The sequence below is a fragment of the Rhinatrema bivittatum genome, chromosome 2, assembly GCF_901001135.1.
Source record: "Rhinatrema bivittatum chromosome 2, aRhiBiv1.1, whole genome shotgun sequence".
NCBI classification, from domain to species: Eukaryota; Metazoa; Chordata; class Amphibia; order Gymnophiona; family Rhinatrematidae; genus Rhinatrema; species Rhinatrema bivittatum.
In genome coordinates, this window is record NC_042616.1 from 805,507,624 (window position 1) to 805,523,833 (window position 16,210).

Genomic DNA, 16,210 nt, shown 5'->3' on the forward strand with positions numbered 1-16,210 from the left:
CGAAAACTAAAAAACGAAAAAAATAACCCGTGGTTTGACTCCAACCTAAGATCAATGAAAACAAACCTCAGAAAACTGGAAAAAGAATGGAGAAAATCGATGTCCTCATCCAACCAACAAAGATACCGCACTCACCTTGCCATCTATAAAAGCACGATTTCAAACACGAAAAGAAACTACTACAGCCAAAAGATTAAAAACTCTTCTAACAATTCAAATGCCTTATTCAACATAGTAAAAAACCTCACAGAGGACAAAAACACTACTACCCACTCCCACAATGATACCAACTTAACACAAGACCTTGCCACGTTCTTCAAAGACAAAATCAACAGACTAATAAGCTCTCTCAACAAATCTTCTACCGCAGATGACTGGTTAGAATCTAAGAATACACCCCAGTGGTCACATTTCAACCCTGTCTCCAACACTGAAGCTGAAAAAATGCTAAAAAAAATAAATCCTGCGCGTCATGAACTTGACACTATCCCAACGAGGTACCTCAAAGATATGGCACATATCATCACCCCTACCTTAGCCGCCATCATGAACAAATCACTAGAAGAAGGCGAACTCCCAACCGAACTAAAATCAGCAACCATCACTCCCATTCTAAAAAAGAAGAACCTAGATCCGTCAGACCCGAATAACTACCGCCCCATCTCCAATCTACCCCTACTAGCTAAATTGACAGAAAAAGCTGCTTTATCCCAACTAAACGAACACCTTGAATCAAACAACATACTACACTCGAATCAACACAGATTTAGAAAAAATCACAGCACGGAAACACTTCTTGCCAACCTATCTAACGATATTCTAAGAAGTGCCGACATCAAGATTAACCACCTCCTAATACTCCTAGACCTCTCTGCGGTATTCGATACCGTAGATCATAAAATACTTCTATCTAGCCTCTCAAACATCGGCCTCTCCAGCACCACCCTCAAATGGTTCACCTCCTATCTAAATAACAGATCCTTCAAGGTCACCATGAACAACATCTCATCAAAACCCCTCTCTCTAGACACCGGGATACCACAAGGATCCGCCCTTTCGGCCACCCTCTTTAACATCTACTTAATCCCTCTCTGCCACCTCATCTCCAGTCTTGGAATAACTTTCTTTCTGTACGCTGACGACATTCAGTTCATCATCCCTGTCACCAACTCAATAGAAGACGCTCTCTGCACAGCTGCCAAACACCTAACCACAATTAGAAACATGCTCAACAAGTTAAAATTATGCCTAAATATGAATAAAACTGAATGTATCCTCATTGGACGAAACGCCTCAGATCAAACCATCTCCCACAACTCTCTTCTAATCAATAACATCTCCATACCTCTAAAAAGCTCAACAAAGGACCTCGGCGTATGGATCGACAAAGATCTCAACCTAAAAACAAACATAGCAACCAAAACAAAGGAAGGTTTCTACAAACTTCATGTTCTAAAACACCTAAAACCGCTCCTCCATCATCAGGAATTCCATACAGTTCTACAATCCCTGATCTTCAGCAGCCTAGATTACTGCAACTCAATGTTATTAGGTCTCCCCAAATCCACCATAAAACCACTACAGTTACTGCAAAATGCCGCTGCTAGAGTTCTGACCGGAAATAAAAAATCTGATCACATCACCCCAGTATTAAAAAGTCTACACTGGCTACCAATCATTCAGAGAATAGAATACAAAACCCTGACGATCATCCACAACGCAGTACACAACACAGATAACTCCGCAGTCAGTAAAATGTTCCACCCCCACAAACCTCAACGGAACACCAGAACTTCCGACAAACGACTACTCGAAATACCCGCTTATCCCATGGCAAAGCTTACTAACACCAGAAATAGAGCTATCTCCATAGCGGGGCCAAAACTTTGGAACGCCCTACCATGCTACCTCACCACTATCAGTGATAATAAATCATTCAAAAAAGAACTGAAAACTTGGATCTTCAGCCAGACTTTCAACGATAATTTAGGCTAATTACAATCGTGATGCCTTCCACCCCTCCTTCTCCCCTCTTCTCCTCTTCTTTACCCCTTCCTCCTCCCCTTGCCCCCCCCTCTTCCTCTCCCCTTTCCCCTACCCCTCGCCTCTTCCCCCCTCCTTCCGCCCCATCCGACCCCCCTACCTCTACCTTCTATCTCTCTCCCCCCCTCTTTCCTTTCATTTCCCACTCATACTTTCTTGTGTTTGGAGCACACGTTTGTACCTACCTTCCTCGTTTTCGTTTCTATATTCATTTTCGTTATTTGACTTAAGATATTTTAATTATTTCCTGTTACAACCTGTTCCATGACCTGCTATATGCATATACTTTCGTTTCACAACTTGTTCTATGTATAATTGTTTTGTTTCAATGTAAACCGGGGTGAAGGCTTGTGCTAAACCTCGGTATATAAAAGCTACAAATAAATAAATAAATAAATAAATAAATTTCAGGTGCCTTACAGGGAACAGGTACTCGCTCCTCGAGGGCCTGCTCTCCCTGCCTGCACTTCTTTCTACAACCTGGTGGAATCGCATATCTACCGCAAACACCTAGTGAGTACTCTAACTCTGTCTATCTCATCCACAGTACTTCCTTGCTGGGATACCTGCTTCGGAACCTGCCAAGACCAACGGGGTGAGAAGGGCTCCCTTTGCCGAGGTCCCTGAGACTGCAACTATCAGACTGCCTCACTACTGCCACCTCTGGTGGTACTCTTCAAGCTGTATAATAAAGAACTAACTGTGTTTGTGTGATGAGTCTAGCCTAGTGCTGTGGCTCCTCACGGGGCTCCTCCCCATGGGCGTGGTCATCTGCTACAACACCCAAGGATCCACCCAAACACCATTCAACCATAACACTCACCTCCCCATGTTTGTGCTCCCCCCTCAAGCATTCACCCTACCTCACCTCTGCAACATTTCCCCCTTTTGTGCCATCCTCCCAAGAATTCATCTCCTCTCACAAGATAGACTCCCAAAGCATGTCCTCTTCACCTCACCCCCTTTCAGCATCCTCTCCATCCACATTAATCCCTTTCAGCTCTCTGACTTATGTGCTGGGGTATCTCCTTCCTTTTTCTCCTCTCACACTCTGTCTTCAGCTGTGTCTCAATCCTGGGATCCCAGACTGCTCCTTCAGCCCATGCCCCCCCTCCCTCCCATTTTTCCTACTGCTGTCTGTAGACAAAGGGACAGAAGGGGAAGGGGTGAAGCTGGAGGGGATACAGCAGAGTGTTGTGGTTTTGATGAATTGGTGAACTTCGGTCCGAGGTGAGAGATGTCTCCGCCCACAGGGAGGAGCCCCGTGGGCCTCACTGTCGGTGGGTGTGGTCTCAGCGACGTAGGACGCAGCTGTGAGAGAGACTTTATTAAGGAGAAAGATAGAAAATAACCGAGGAGCGGGAAATGTAAATTAACACAGTCTTAGTAAATAGAGTGGTCAGGATGATGATGGAAATACGAAGGTCCTTGTAATGGCCCGCAGCGTGGGCTACACCAGGGAATTCCTGTAGGCTGATGTAATACCTCTGAGTGCAGATCTGGTAGTGGCCCGTAGTGTGGGGTATGCCGAGGAAGCTGTACTGTAGAAGTCAAAGAGGCAGAGATCGGTGTTACAGGAACAAGGCCGTAGATCTAGTATAGGAGACGAAGTATCCTGAGGCACAGATAGCGTAGAGTGGATGGACTGAAGAAAGGTAGTGGCCCGAGGAATGGGGTACACCGTGAAATCTTTAGTAGAGATGATAGCAGTTGGAGAATGTACTCACTGTTACGCCCCTGCCTGCGGCTGCTCTGCAGACAGGGCCTCACTTTCATCCTGTGGCCCGGACTGCTGCCGAGATGTGCTGTCCTTCTCTTCGCGGCTGTGAGCCGCCAGCAGTCTCTCCTCCTTCCTGCGCTGCCGAAGCCATCTCTTTGAGGGAACTCCCCCTCTCCTTGCAGGCGAACGCCGCTGCTGGAGTGCTCCATCGTCAAGGGAATCCCCCAGCGGGGATTCCCCTCCTCCGCGGCCCGAGTGCCACCGCCAAGCCTTCTTCGCAGCAGGGAGCTGCCAACACCGCCTCCGGCCTTCCTCCTTGCTTCTCAGCATCGCAGCACGCCTTGGCTCCGCCTCCTGTGACCCAGGACTCCCTCTAGGGGCTGGCCGCGCGGCTCTTCTCTTCTTTTAAAGGGCCATGGCAGGAAGTTCCTCTTCAACCCTCCCAGATGACATCTTCAGGGCTCTTCCTGCTTCTGCCCTATAAAAGGGCACTGTTCCATTCCTCCAGTGCCTTCGGATGGATCAACACCCTCCCGAGAGTTACTCTTCAGAGTTCTAGCTTCCATCCTCAGTGTTCCACTGTTCCAACGTGGTTATCTTCATGCTCCTGTCCGGAAGACTTCGTGTTCCAGCCTTCCTTTTTCGTGATGTCTTCTTCGTGATGTCTTCGTCCAACATCCAGGTCTTCCCTGTCGTCAACCTTCCTCGTGGTATGTTCCAGTCTCAGGCTTTCCTTCTACAAGCCTTGGGATCCCTCATCTATTCTTAGATGTCCCTGACGCTCCGATGTCTCGATTTTCTGACGTCCAGAAGTCCACCTGTTCTGAGTCCCAGATGTCCTGGTGTCCTGATGTCCTCCATCCAGATGTTCATCTGTCTTCTTCTTCTATAAAGACTTCCAGATCCTACCCTAAGCAGAGCCCCATTCGTGCTGTCATCCATCTCTTCAGATGTCCAGGTTCCCTGATGTCAAGATGGCTTGTCTGAGGTACTGCCCTCTGCATATCTCTCTCTTCACTATACCTCTCTATCCCGGAGATCATGTCAGCAGATCTTGGTGTTCCCCCAGACTCTCCATTCAGTCTATGCTTGATAGTCTGGAATCCCTCCAGTTGGACTTCGTTGAGTGCTGCCAGATTCCTCTCCATCTTGTACTCCTCCCGTTCCTAGCATGGTCCGCGACCAGCCTCCGGGTTGTGTAGGGCATGCAGCGGACATGGTGGTCCGCGACCAGTCCCTGGGCTGTGTATGGTGCCTTGAGGGATAGCACTCCCTACTCCAAGAGCCTCGTTTTTTCTCTATTCCAAGAGCCTTGTCTCTTCTTTGTACCCAAGAGTGTTCCTCTTCATCGTCCCCAAGAGTGTCGTTTTGTCTGTCTTCATACTCAAGAGTGTCCCTCTTCATCATCTCCAAGAGTCTTGTCTCGTCTTCGTCTTCAAGAGTACACCTCTTCTTCAACCATGTCCAGGAGTCCTCATCTAGTCCAAGTTCCAGGAATCCTCCTTCTTCTATGAACTCTGACTCCTAGCTCTCTGGACCAGGACTCCCCTGTTCTGGTTCCATTCTTCATGAGTTCGAACTGTGTCCAAGCTTGCACTTGCTTTCCTATCCTCGGAGTATCTTGGGGCTCCTCTCTGAGTTATCTCGTGGGCCAGGGGCTCACACTCACACAGGAGCAAGCGATCATGCTCTAAGCCCCTTCCCAGGGCTTTCCCACATGCATTCACCACAGAATATGTAGCCACAAGGCATGTCCGCAACACTCACACAAGGAAGTCCCAGTAGATATACCCGAGGAGCGGGTCAGGATGTCCCAGGCAGGAGGGCCCTCCAAGGAGCGGATAGCCAAGATGCGGAAGAGCCCCCGAGGAGCGGGTACTCATAGTGTCCAATTGCCCAAAGGAGAATATGGAGCAGAAGATCCAAGTAGAACGGATTTAGCAAGCGAGAGAACTCCTTGCTAACTCGTCTTAGCAATGGACGAGTCTGTATAAGTACACTAGTGATGTTGATGTCATCGGGAGGGGACACCCCTGAGGTTCCCGCCATGGCATATTCATAAGGAGGCCCTGCACGTGCATGCGCACCTAGGTGATGCCAGAAGTAAAATGGCGGTCAGCAGCGCCTACGCTGTCCTGGGGATGCCGGGGAAGTCAGCGTTGGTTGGCGGAGACCGCCATTCTCCCAATGATTGATGGTGCAGGGAAAAAAGAGGTGAGCATGAGAGGTCGCAGCCACCTGCGACCAACGGGCGCAATACCCAAGTCCCAAAACAATTCAGAAGACAAGGTTTTAAACTCAATAACATGGTCAGTCAGAGGTTTGGTATCTTGTAGGAGTGCAGATCCAGCGATGGTCTTATGAGCAGGGTCGTCAAACACTGAACAAAATAGGGTAGAAAACCCGTCTAACCACTGAGGATAGGATCATTACACTCCCAGAGAGGTGAAGCCCAGGCCAGGGCTTTCCCGTCTAAAAGAGACAGGATGTACGTACTTTTGGACACTACGTCTGGGAAGTAGATAGGCTGTAAGGAGAAGTACATACAGCACTGGTTCAGGAAGCCTCTGCATAATAGGGGATCACCTGTAAAACAAGGGCACTGAAAGTCTTACGGATCCAGTAGGTGAAGAGATGATAGCCTTGTCAGGCAAAGATGTAGCGTTCAGTCGAGAACTGAGCTGGTTGAAGGCATTAGCCAGTGTCTCCAATGTCCTTTGCTGTTCAGCCAGACGCTGGGCCAGACCAGGGATGGCCTGAAGGGCTGAGAGCTGAGCCGGGTCCATGGAGTTAGCAATCTGTTATGTTTAAGGAAGGATGTGAACCCTGGGCTGAGATGAGAGATGTCTCCGCCCACAGGGAGGAGCCCTGTGAGCCTCACCATCAGCAGGCGCAGTCTCAGTGGCGTGGGACACAGCTAGAAGTGGAGACTTTATTATATTGGAAGGAAAAAGTAATGTCCACAGAATGGAGAAATAGTAGTACAGTCCTGGGCAATGGGAATTTCCCAGAGTGAGACACAGCTGAGAAGATCCGGTAGTGGCCCGCGGAGCGGGGTACGCCGGGGATCCCTTCTGATGAGTGTAGGCACCTCAGGCATACAGATCTGGTAGTTGCCAGTGGAGCGGGGTATGCCGAGGATGTCTGTACAGTAGATGTTGAAGTACTGGTAGCGATGCCGGAACCCGGAAGTGGCTCCTGTAGATGGCGTGTAGGTATTCTGTAGAGCAGGAAAGCTGAATGACTTCCACTAAAGAAAGGTGGTAGTGGCCCGAGGATCGGGGTATGCTGCGTGGAATCCACAATGCAGTCTGTATAGTAGAAGTCAGCAGAGGTACTCACAGAAGATGGTTCCTGGAGAGGGATAGAGATCTGAGAAGCAAATCTAGTAGCAGTCAGGCAGGAAGGACCTCCGAGGAGCGGATAGCCGGGAACGCAAGGGAGCTCCCGAGGAGCAGGTACTCAGAGCGTCCGGATGCCAAGACTGAGTCAGAAACAGGAAGTCCTTGAAAGTGGAGAATTCAGCAAGACGGAGCTCCTTGCTAACTCGAGGAAGGAAAGGGCTGATCAGATTAAATACGCTAGCGAGTTGACGTCATCATCCCCGAGGTTCCCACCATGACGTGTTCAAATGAGGCCGCGTCTAGGTAACTCCGGGTCCAAGATGGCAGTCGGCAGTACCCACACTGTCCCAGGAACGCTGGAGAGGTCGGCGGGGACTGGCAGAGACCGCCATTCTTCCCAGACTTGATGGAGCGGGGAAAAAAGAGGTGAGCATGAGAGGTTGCAGCCATCTGCGACCGACAGGCATAACAACATCCTACTGCTTTGTCGTATTTGTAGTCTCTCTTTCTACCAAACGATTTCACAGACCTGTCCTATTGACCTCACAGCCAGTGGAGCTTCAGGATATTCACCATAAATATCCAAGAGATAAAATTACATATACTGAATATACAATGTATGCAAATTTATTGTTGCTATCCTGAAAACTAGACTAGGTGTGGGAGGTCTCCAGGACAGGATTGAGAAACCCCATTCAGCCATGTGAAATTAGTGCTGCAGTTAGCAGAAAGTATCAAGATGGGGTTTGTGAGAAGTCCAGGACTGGCTTAACATCTCCCTTTTTGAACTGGCTCACGTTACATTTCTGCACGTGTAGGCAACCTTTAAGCAGCAGCACACCATTGTAAGATTTTCTATAACGTGCAATCTATGTTTTATGAACAGCACTGTATCGCAACTTGAAAAAACTGGTACTTGAAAACGCGTATTCATGTGGAGCTATGAAGAATCTCCTTTATCATAAGGAGGGTGACTAGCACAGTAATCAACGGGGACAAAAGGGGCAGGCACCAAATCCTGAGACATGGCCCTGATGCTGTATTTTCAGTATGCTGTACCTTCACTTGATTTATTACCATTTTGTAATTTTTTTCCATTCTTTTTTTTTTCCTTTCATTTTCATCATTCTGGAAACTACTTTGGAACACACGTAAAACTGTCATGCCAATAAAGTTATCTTGAGTCAAACGAGCGCAGCCCCCGACAGTATTGCAGCTCCAGATGTTGCGGCTCTTACAAGCCGAGTCTCTCATTCAAGTAGGCAGGGGGTGGGGGGAGGTTGCTGCACCCCTGGCCCCTCTTCTCCCACCGCGCTGTCAGAAACCTCTTACGGGCCCCGCCCCCTTCCCCACGTCACGCGGCGTTCCACTTCCCACCGTTGCCCACGGCAACAGGGCCGCCGGGCGGCTGCGAGCTCGCCGTCGCAGGCCCCGCCTCCTGCCTTCTTCCCTACGGGGCAGTTCGGACGTCTGTCACCGGCCCCCGCGGGGCTTCTCCTGAACGCGGTTGGCTGGCGCGCCCCCTCTCCCCGCCCCTCGGCGGGAGCCGGGAGAGGAGCTAGCCGCGCGCCGGCGAGACGAGACGGGCCAGCGGTGGTGATGGTGGTTTAGGGATTTCGGAGAGCTGGACGGACCGCGAGGTCGCGGTTCGGCATGGGGGAAGCCCCCGCCACCCCGGAGAACGGCAGCGTGCGGAAGGTGAGCGAGCCCCCCCTTTCTTGCTGCTCCTTTTGACTGAGTAACACTGTGCCCCCCTCCCCCTATCTTATCCTCTTGCTTCAGACTTGGGGTTATTAGGCGGGCAGGAGAGGCTCATATGGGGCCGCCTCTGCCAGGGGCGCCTGAGCACCTCTCATCTTCCTACAGCTCTGCCTGCCTTTAGTAACGCTGCTCAGATGTTGGGAAATGCTTCAGCCGGGTACTACCTGCAGCAGTGTTTTACTGTATGGACTGAGCGAGGAGATCTTGCATCTTTTTTGTGTTTGTTTTTTTGACAACAGGTGCTGAGTATGGGGTTTTTTGCTTTTTTTTTTTTCTCCTTCTTTTTTTTTGTATGAAAGCTTTTGGATATGTGCGTTAAAATGTAATAATGCTGGGTTTTATGCATCTCTGTTATGTGTTAGGGGTTTAGAATAATCTAGTAGAGTTTTATCTCACTATGGTTTAATAACTTGAGTGTGTACTGTGCCTGTTGCGCTTTTAGTTATGCTGTGTACAGTTCTTTTCCCAAACATCAAGAATAATAGCTACTATTTCATGTAAAAACCCACTTCATCTCTGTCTATTATTATATATTCTACCGAATTGTGCTGTTGAATAGTTGCTTTGCCCAATATACTCGAATACTGATTATTTTCTTCTTGAAAGTGCAGTAAACTATTTTATCTCCCAAATCTTATATTGCATAGTAACTATATCAAGCACAGAAATAGTGCACGGTGCAGAGTATTAGCCAGGGCATGGTTTAATTAATTGACCACCTGTGCTAACATATTGCCAATACTTCATTCTACACATTTTATAGAAGTTAAGCATTGGAGCAACATATGAAGGGAGGCGGGGAAGTCTCTGTCACTGAAGAGCATAAAATCTGATTAAATAAATATTTGTTCTTGGATGATTTAGGCACAGTGGATACTGGAAACAGGTAGCAAGGCTACCTTACCTAGGGCCATATTTAAGAATATGGAGCTTGTAGGCAAAGGACTAGAGATGGTGAGTTTCATGCCCGGAAATCAGAGAGCAGAAAGGGGATCCCCAGCTTTTTGCTGTGTTAAGAATTTGGTGCCCTAGGTATGTACCTATGCTACTTATTCCTAAATCTGACCCTGACTGCCTCTTTCAGTTTCATTTTATTTGTGTTTTTATTGTTCTGCTTATTTATAGTGGTAGTGTTTGTTTTTAGTGATTTATTACCTATGTTATACTGTATGTATATTTATGGTAAATATAGCATTGATGAAGAAAATATAGGATATCCCAAATCAAGTCAAATCACAGAGGCTAATACACGGTTTATCTTTATTTTTTTTAGAAAGTACAGAAGATATCGCATCATATTAAGCAAAATCCAAAAGGTTGCTTGCAGAGATCAACTCCAGTCTGGATATAAACATTTGCTCTTGACTATGGAAATATAGCATTGAAACAAATGCAGGGACCTTCATTTTCAGTTTTTATTTTAGTGTTATAACAAAAAAATACAATGGAAAAATTACATTTCCAGTGATTTTTTTTCTCATTTGTTGTAACTCATTTTTCCACTAACTCTTTTTTTTTTTTTTTGTTATAACAAATGGGGGAAAAAAAATCACTGTAAATGTAATTTTTCCATTGTATTTTTTGTTATAACACTGAAATCATCAGGAAAAGTAAAATAAAAAAGTCCTGAAAACAATGGTCCTTCCATATGTATCAGATTTTTAGTACTAGAAGTAACAAAAAAACTGCTAAAAATGCTTGATGGCTATTTACATAGTAAGTGCAAGCAGAAATTAATGTGCACAAAATAATTCAGCCAAAATAGAAAAACATTGTTCCAGTTCAATCTTTTATTTCTTTGCATGACACAATGTTTCAGTGCTATATTTCCCATAAATAAAAACTGAAAATGAAGGTCCCTATAGATATGTTATGGGTTTGACTAATATTTTGTGCCTCTACCTATATTATTTTTTTTTCCAGTATCTTTAATGCAGTCTTTCAGTATCAAATACAGCAATCAAAAAATTGCAGACATGAGGTACAGACAAAATATACATAGTAACATAATAATGACAGCGGATAAAGACCAAATGATCTTTCCTGTCTGCCCAGCAAGTCGCTTATTGTAGTTACTGCTGCTCCATGCAAGTTTTCTCCATGCACCCGCTTTCTTCATTTGCAACTGATAGCCTCTAAGGATCTACAGTGTCTTAATTCAAAAGTGCATGGAATAACTTACTGTTTTTGTCCTCGCCATCTCTTCCAGAAGGGCATTCCAGACATCCACCATCCTCTCTGGGAAGAAATATTTCCTGAGGTTGGTTCTGAGTCATTCCCCATGTAGTTTCATTTTGTGACTCCCTAGTTCTAAGGTTTTTCCTGCAATAAGCAGGTTGAATTAGCCATGCTGTCTGGGATGTCCCTCTGGGATGGCTAGGCGGAGCTTGTCAAAGATGACAGAGCTTTGCTCTGTGTGCGGCTGTGCGTCCTTTCCCGCATGGCTCCATTTTCTTCTCAGTTTGTTCTTTCAGTGCTGCAGACTGCATGCGGAGCTTTTCTTCTTTCCTCAGAGAGCACTGTTGCATTTAAGGAAAATGCCTCTAATTTAAATTCGGCCAGTGCGGTAAGATTATCTGCCACCAACGGGCATAATTATTGTTGTTTATGCCTCGGCCCAGACTCTGACTAGGGGCATGTAGGGATTGGCCCAGAGCCAGTGCTCTACCAAAATTGCCTGGCTGCATGAGGGAAACTCGGGGTCTTATGCCTCCAGCTTGGAGCGCCTATCAGCCCACTCATCTCTGGAGCCCCATCTGGATCACCCTAAAAAATCCAAGAGGGCCTCCTCTGTGGGTCCGCTGGACAAACAGCTTGGGAGTCCCCTTTCTTGAGGCAAGCGACCTCATGGAAGACAGACTTCAAGTTCTGGAAGCGTCAGTCTCCATTCTACAGAGTGGTCAGACTCACACACACCTCCGTAGTGGTCGAGTCGACCTTGAAGAGGGCTAAAAAAAATTACATCTTCATTAAAACACTCCTTCAGGGCATGACTGTAAATACCTGGACGATTTTGGCAGAAGAGTGTTCCAGGCAGGTATGCTGAACGCAAAGATCCAGCAGCACCAATTCTATATCACTCAATATCTTCACGAGTGTCTTCAGTTGCTCAAGCCCCACTTTACCACCACTTTGCCAGATGAGGCCTCACCACAACAATTTCATGACCTAGAGGAGGGACTAAGGCATTATATGAGGCCTTTGAAACTTCCGCTTGTACCACAGCAGAAGCCGCTGTATGGATTGTGTAGCTTTGGGCCAGTGCCATTCGAGATTTCCATGAGAAATTGGCCAACTTCCCTTGTCTCCCAGACAACCTCTTTGGAGACAAGCTGCATGAAACTCCAATTAAAGGAGCAGAACATAACAGACTTGTCTCTGGCATCCCCCACCGAGCAATCCTCGGCTATGAAGTATTACCCATCATTCAGAAAGACCTATTTCCAAAGACGGACGTACAGGCCATATTCATTTTGACATCTGCCACCTTATCCGCAAACCTGGCCTCAGCCATCACAACCGCAGCAGACTCGTGGCAGACAAAGGGACCAGAGACAAGAGCACCTACCTCTGAATAATAACATGAAAACTCAGGGTTTTTAGAGGTACCTGGGTCACTCTTACCACTACAAGTAGGAGGGAGAATTTCCCATTTCTACCACTCTTGGGAAGCAATCACTTTAGACTGGGTACTTAATATTGTCAGAGAGAGCTATCCCCTGTACTTGAAGAACACACCAAATCTCCCCCACCGAGTAAGGCCGCATTGGCCCATCTCAGAGAACAATCGCTGGCTACAAGAGGAAGTCACCAAACTACTCCAATATTCTATCCAGTGGGTTCTCAGCACTCAGCTGAACCAGGGATTTTACTTCTAATACTTCCTTATTCCCAAAAAATCGGGAGAACTCCGCCCAATCCTGGACTTACGAGTTCTCAACAAATTCCCGAAAAGGGAGAAGTTCAAAATGACATCTCTCAAGTCCATCCTTCTCTTTCTACAACCCAGTGATTGGATGTGTTTGCTGGACCTCAAGGATGCGTACTCTCAGATCCCTATGCACCGTTCCTCCTGGCGATACCTGTGTTTTCAGGTCAACAAACACCACTTCCAGTACAAGGTGCTCCTTTTGGTCTTTCATCTGCCCCTGAGAGTCTTCACCAAGTGCTTAGCAGTGGCCCAACTCAGGAAGCAAGGAAACCAGTTGTTCCCTTACCTCGACGACTGGTTGATAGTGACCCCACAACCTGCAGCCTACAGGCCACAATCCAATGCCTGGAGAGTCTTGGCTTGGTTATCAATTACAAGAAGTCCAGTCTTCAGCCAGTGCAGAACCTGCAATTTATTGGGGCCCGTATAAGTACTGTGCAGAGCAGAGCATTCCTTCTGGCGGACAGGGCCCACATGTTGCGCATCCTGGCCATTCAGCTGAGAGTCTCTACTCACACCTCGGGCCCCCCAGATCTTGACCCTGTTGGGCCACATGGCAGTGGTCATCTATGTGGTGTGCATAATGGCGTCCATTATGCCTTCAGCCTGTAATGGGGGCTGAAGGCATAATGGACACAGTTCTCACATCTGCTGTCCTGACAAGTCTAACCAGAAGCATGAGAGCTGACTTAGACTGGTGGTTGTGCTCCATAGCTCTCTCCGGGGCACTGCTTTGCCCCCCTGACTCATCAGCTGATCCTCACCACAGATGCCTCAAGCAAGGGGTGGGGAACCCATTGGGACCAAGTACAAACACTAGGACTCTGGTCCCGCTGGGAAAGACTCTAACAGATAAACCTTCTAGAGCTCTGAGCGATTGGAAATGCCATATGCACGTTTGAGGGGTTCCTACGAGAGAGAATCATCATGGTCCACATGGACAATCAGATTGTGATGTTCTACATAAACAAGGAAGGAGGCTCCGGTTCCTGGATGTTGTGCAGGGAAGCAGTGCACATCATGGAATGGGTGGAGGAGTGCTCCATCATTCTTCAGGTGACCTACCTACCTGGGGTGAAGAACTCTAGAGCAGACAAACTAAGCAGGATCTTCCATCCACACAAATGGGAGTTTTGCCAGGACATGGCGGAGGACCTCTTCCAGGTTTGGGGCCTCCCATGCATGGATCTTTTTGCTATGGAGCACAACAAGAAGGTACAGACATTCTCCTCTGTTTACCCCAGCAGGAAGTGACTTGCGCAAGACATGTTTCTCATATCATGGACGGGAGTGCTTCTCTGTGCTTAACCCCTGATGCCACTCATCTCGAGGACAATATAGAAGTGTATCTCAGACGTTGCCGACCTAATCCTGATAGCTCCGGCTTGGCCCAGATAAATGTGGTACACCTATCTAATACATCTCTCCATCAAACCGCCTATTCCCCTTGGCCACAGTGCAGCTCTGCTAACGCAGGACAGAGGAATCCTGCTTCATCCCATTCACTCTTCACTGCATCTCACAGCATGGAGGTTGAAAGGACAGTATTAAGTCACCTACACTTGCCTTCAGAGATCCAAGACATTCTAGTGTCATCCAGGAAATCTTCTACCAGAAGGAACAATCAGGGCAAATGGCTTAGATACTCGGCTTGATGTGACGACATAAACCTCTTCTCCAGCTCACCGGAGCTCCTTTTAGAGTATCTCCATTCCCGTTATCAGGCGGGACTGGTGACAGTTTCGGTGAGGGTCCATGTCCATGCCATTGCAGCCAACCATCATCCCTACAATGGCGTACTGGTGTCCAACTGCCCTCTAGTCTCCCGGTTCATGAAGGGTATTAAGAACATAAGAAAATGCCGTACTGGGTCAGACCAAGGGTCCATCAAGCCCAGCATCCTGTTTCCAACAGTGGCCAATCCAGGCCATAAGAACCTGGCAAGTACCCAAAAACTAAGTCTATTCCATGTTACCATTGCTAATGGCAGTGGCTATTCTCTAAGTGAACTTAATAGCAGGCAATGGACTTCTCCCCCCAAGAAGTTATCCAATCCTTTTTAAGACACTGCTATACTAACTGCACTAACCACATCCTCTGGCAACAAATTCCAGAGTTTAATTGTGCATTGAGTAAAAAAGAACTTTCTCCGATTAGTTTTAAATGTGCCCCATGCTAACTTCATGGAGTGCCCCCTAGCCTTTCTATTATCCGAAAGAGTAAATAACCGATTCACATCTACCCGTTCTAGACCTCTCAAAATTTTAAACATCTCTATCATATCCCCCTCAGCCGTCTCTGCTCCAAGCTGAAAAGTCCTAACCTCTTTAGTCTTTCCTCATAGGGGAGCTGTTCCATTCCCCTTATCATTTTGGTAGCCCTTCTCTGTACCTTCTCCATTGCAATTATATCTTTTTTGAGATGCGGCGACCAGAATTGTACACAGTATTCAAGGTGCGGTCTCACCATGGAACGATACAGAGGCATTGACATTTTCCGTTTTATTCACCATTCCCTTTCTAATAATTCCCAATATTGTTTGCTTTTTTGTCTGCCGCAGCACACTGAACCGACGATTTCAATGTGTTATCCACTATGACGCCTAGATCTCTTTCTTGGGTTGTAGCACCTAATATGGAACCCAACATTGTGTAATTATAGCATGGGTTATTTTTCCCTATATGCATCACCTTGCACTTATCACATTAAATTTAATCTGCCATTTTGATGCCCAATTTTCCAGTCTCACAAGGTCTTCCTGCAATTTATCACAATCTGCTTGTGATTTAACTACTCTGAACAATTTTGTGTCATCTGCAAATTTGATTATCTCACTCGTCGTATTTCTTTCCAGATCATTTATAAATATATTGAAAAGTAAGGGTCCCAATACAGATCCCTGAGGCACTCCACTGTCCACTCCCTTCCACTGAGAAAATTGTCCATTTAATCCTACTCTCTGTTTCCTGTCTTTTAGCCAGTTTGCAATCCACGAAAGGACATCGTCACCTATCCCATGACTTTTTACTTTTCCTAGAAGCCTCTCATGAGGAACTTTGTCAAATGCCTTCTGAAAATCCAAATATACTACATCTACCAGTTCACCTTTATCCACGTGTTTATTAACTCCTTTAAAAAAGTGAAGCAGATTTGTAAGGTAAGACTTGCCTTGGGTAAAGCCATGCTGACTTTGTTCCATTAAACCATGTCTTTCTATATGTTCTGTGATTTTGATGTTTAGAACACTTTCCACTATTTTTCCTGGCACTGAAGTCAGGCTAACCGGTCTGTAGTTACCCGGATCCCCCCTGGAGCCCTTTTTAAATATTGGGGTTACATTTGCTATCCTCCAGTGGTCACAGCTATTCTTCAGCTATGACCACTGGTTCACAGGCCACCTGTTCGTGGGAT

General features: G+C 46.8%; 1 protein-coding gene across 2 annotated transcripts in view; it reads left to right on the forward strand.

Annotated features, from left to right (window-relative positions):
- Positions 1–8,576: 8,576 nt before the first annotated feature.
- RHPN1 (rhophilin Rho GTPase binding protein 1) overlaps positions 8,577–16,210 on the forward strand; it is a 186,200-nt gene continuing 178,566 nt past the window's right edge. Inside the window, exon 1 of one of the 2 annotated variants that reach the window (XM_029592174.1) lies at positions 8,577–8,805. In XM_029592174.1, coding sequence (XP_029448034.1) covers positions 8,761–8,805 — 45 coding nt within the window. In that variant the 5' untranslated portion in view covers positions 8,577–8,760. The remainder of the gene's footprint in view (positions 8,806–16,210) is intronic. The other variant, XM_029592175.1, reaches the window with a different exon arrangement.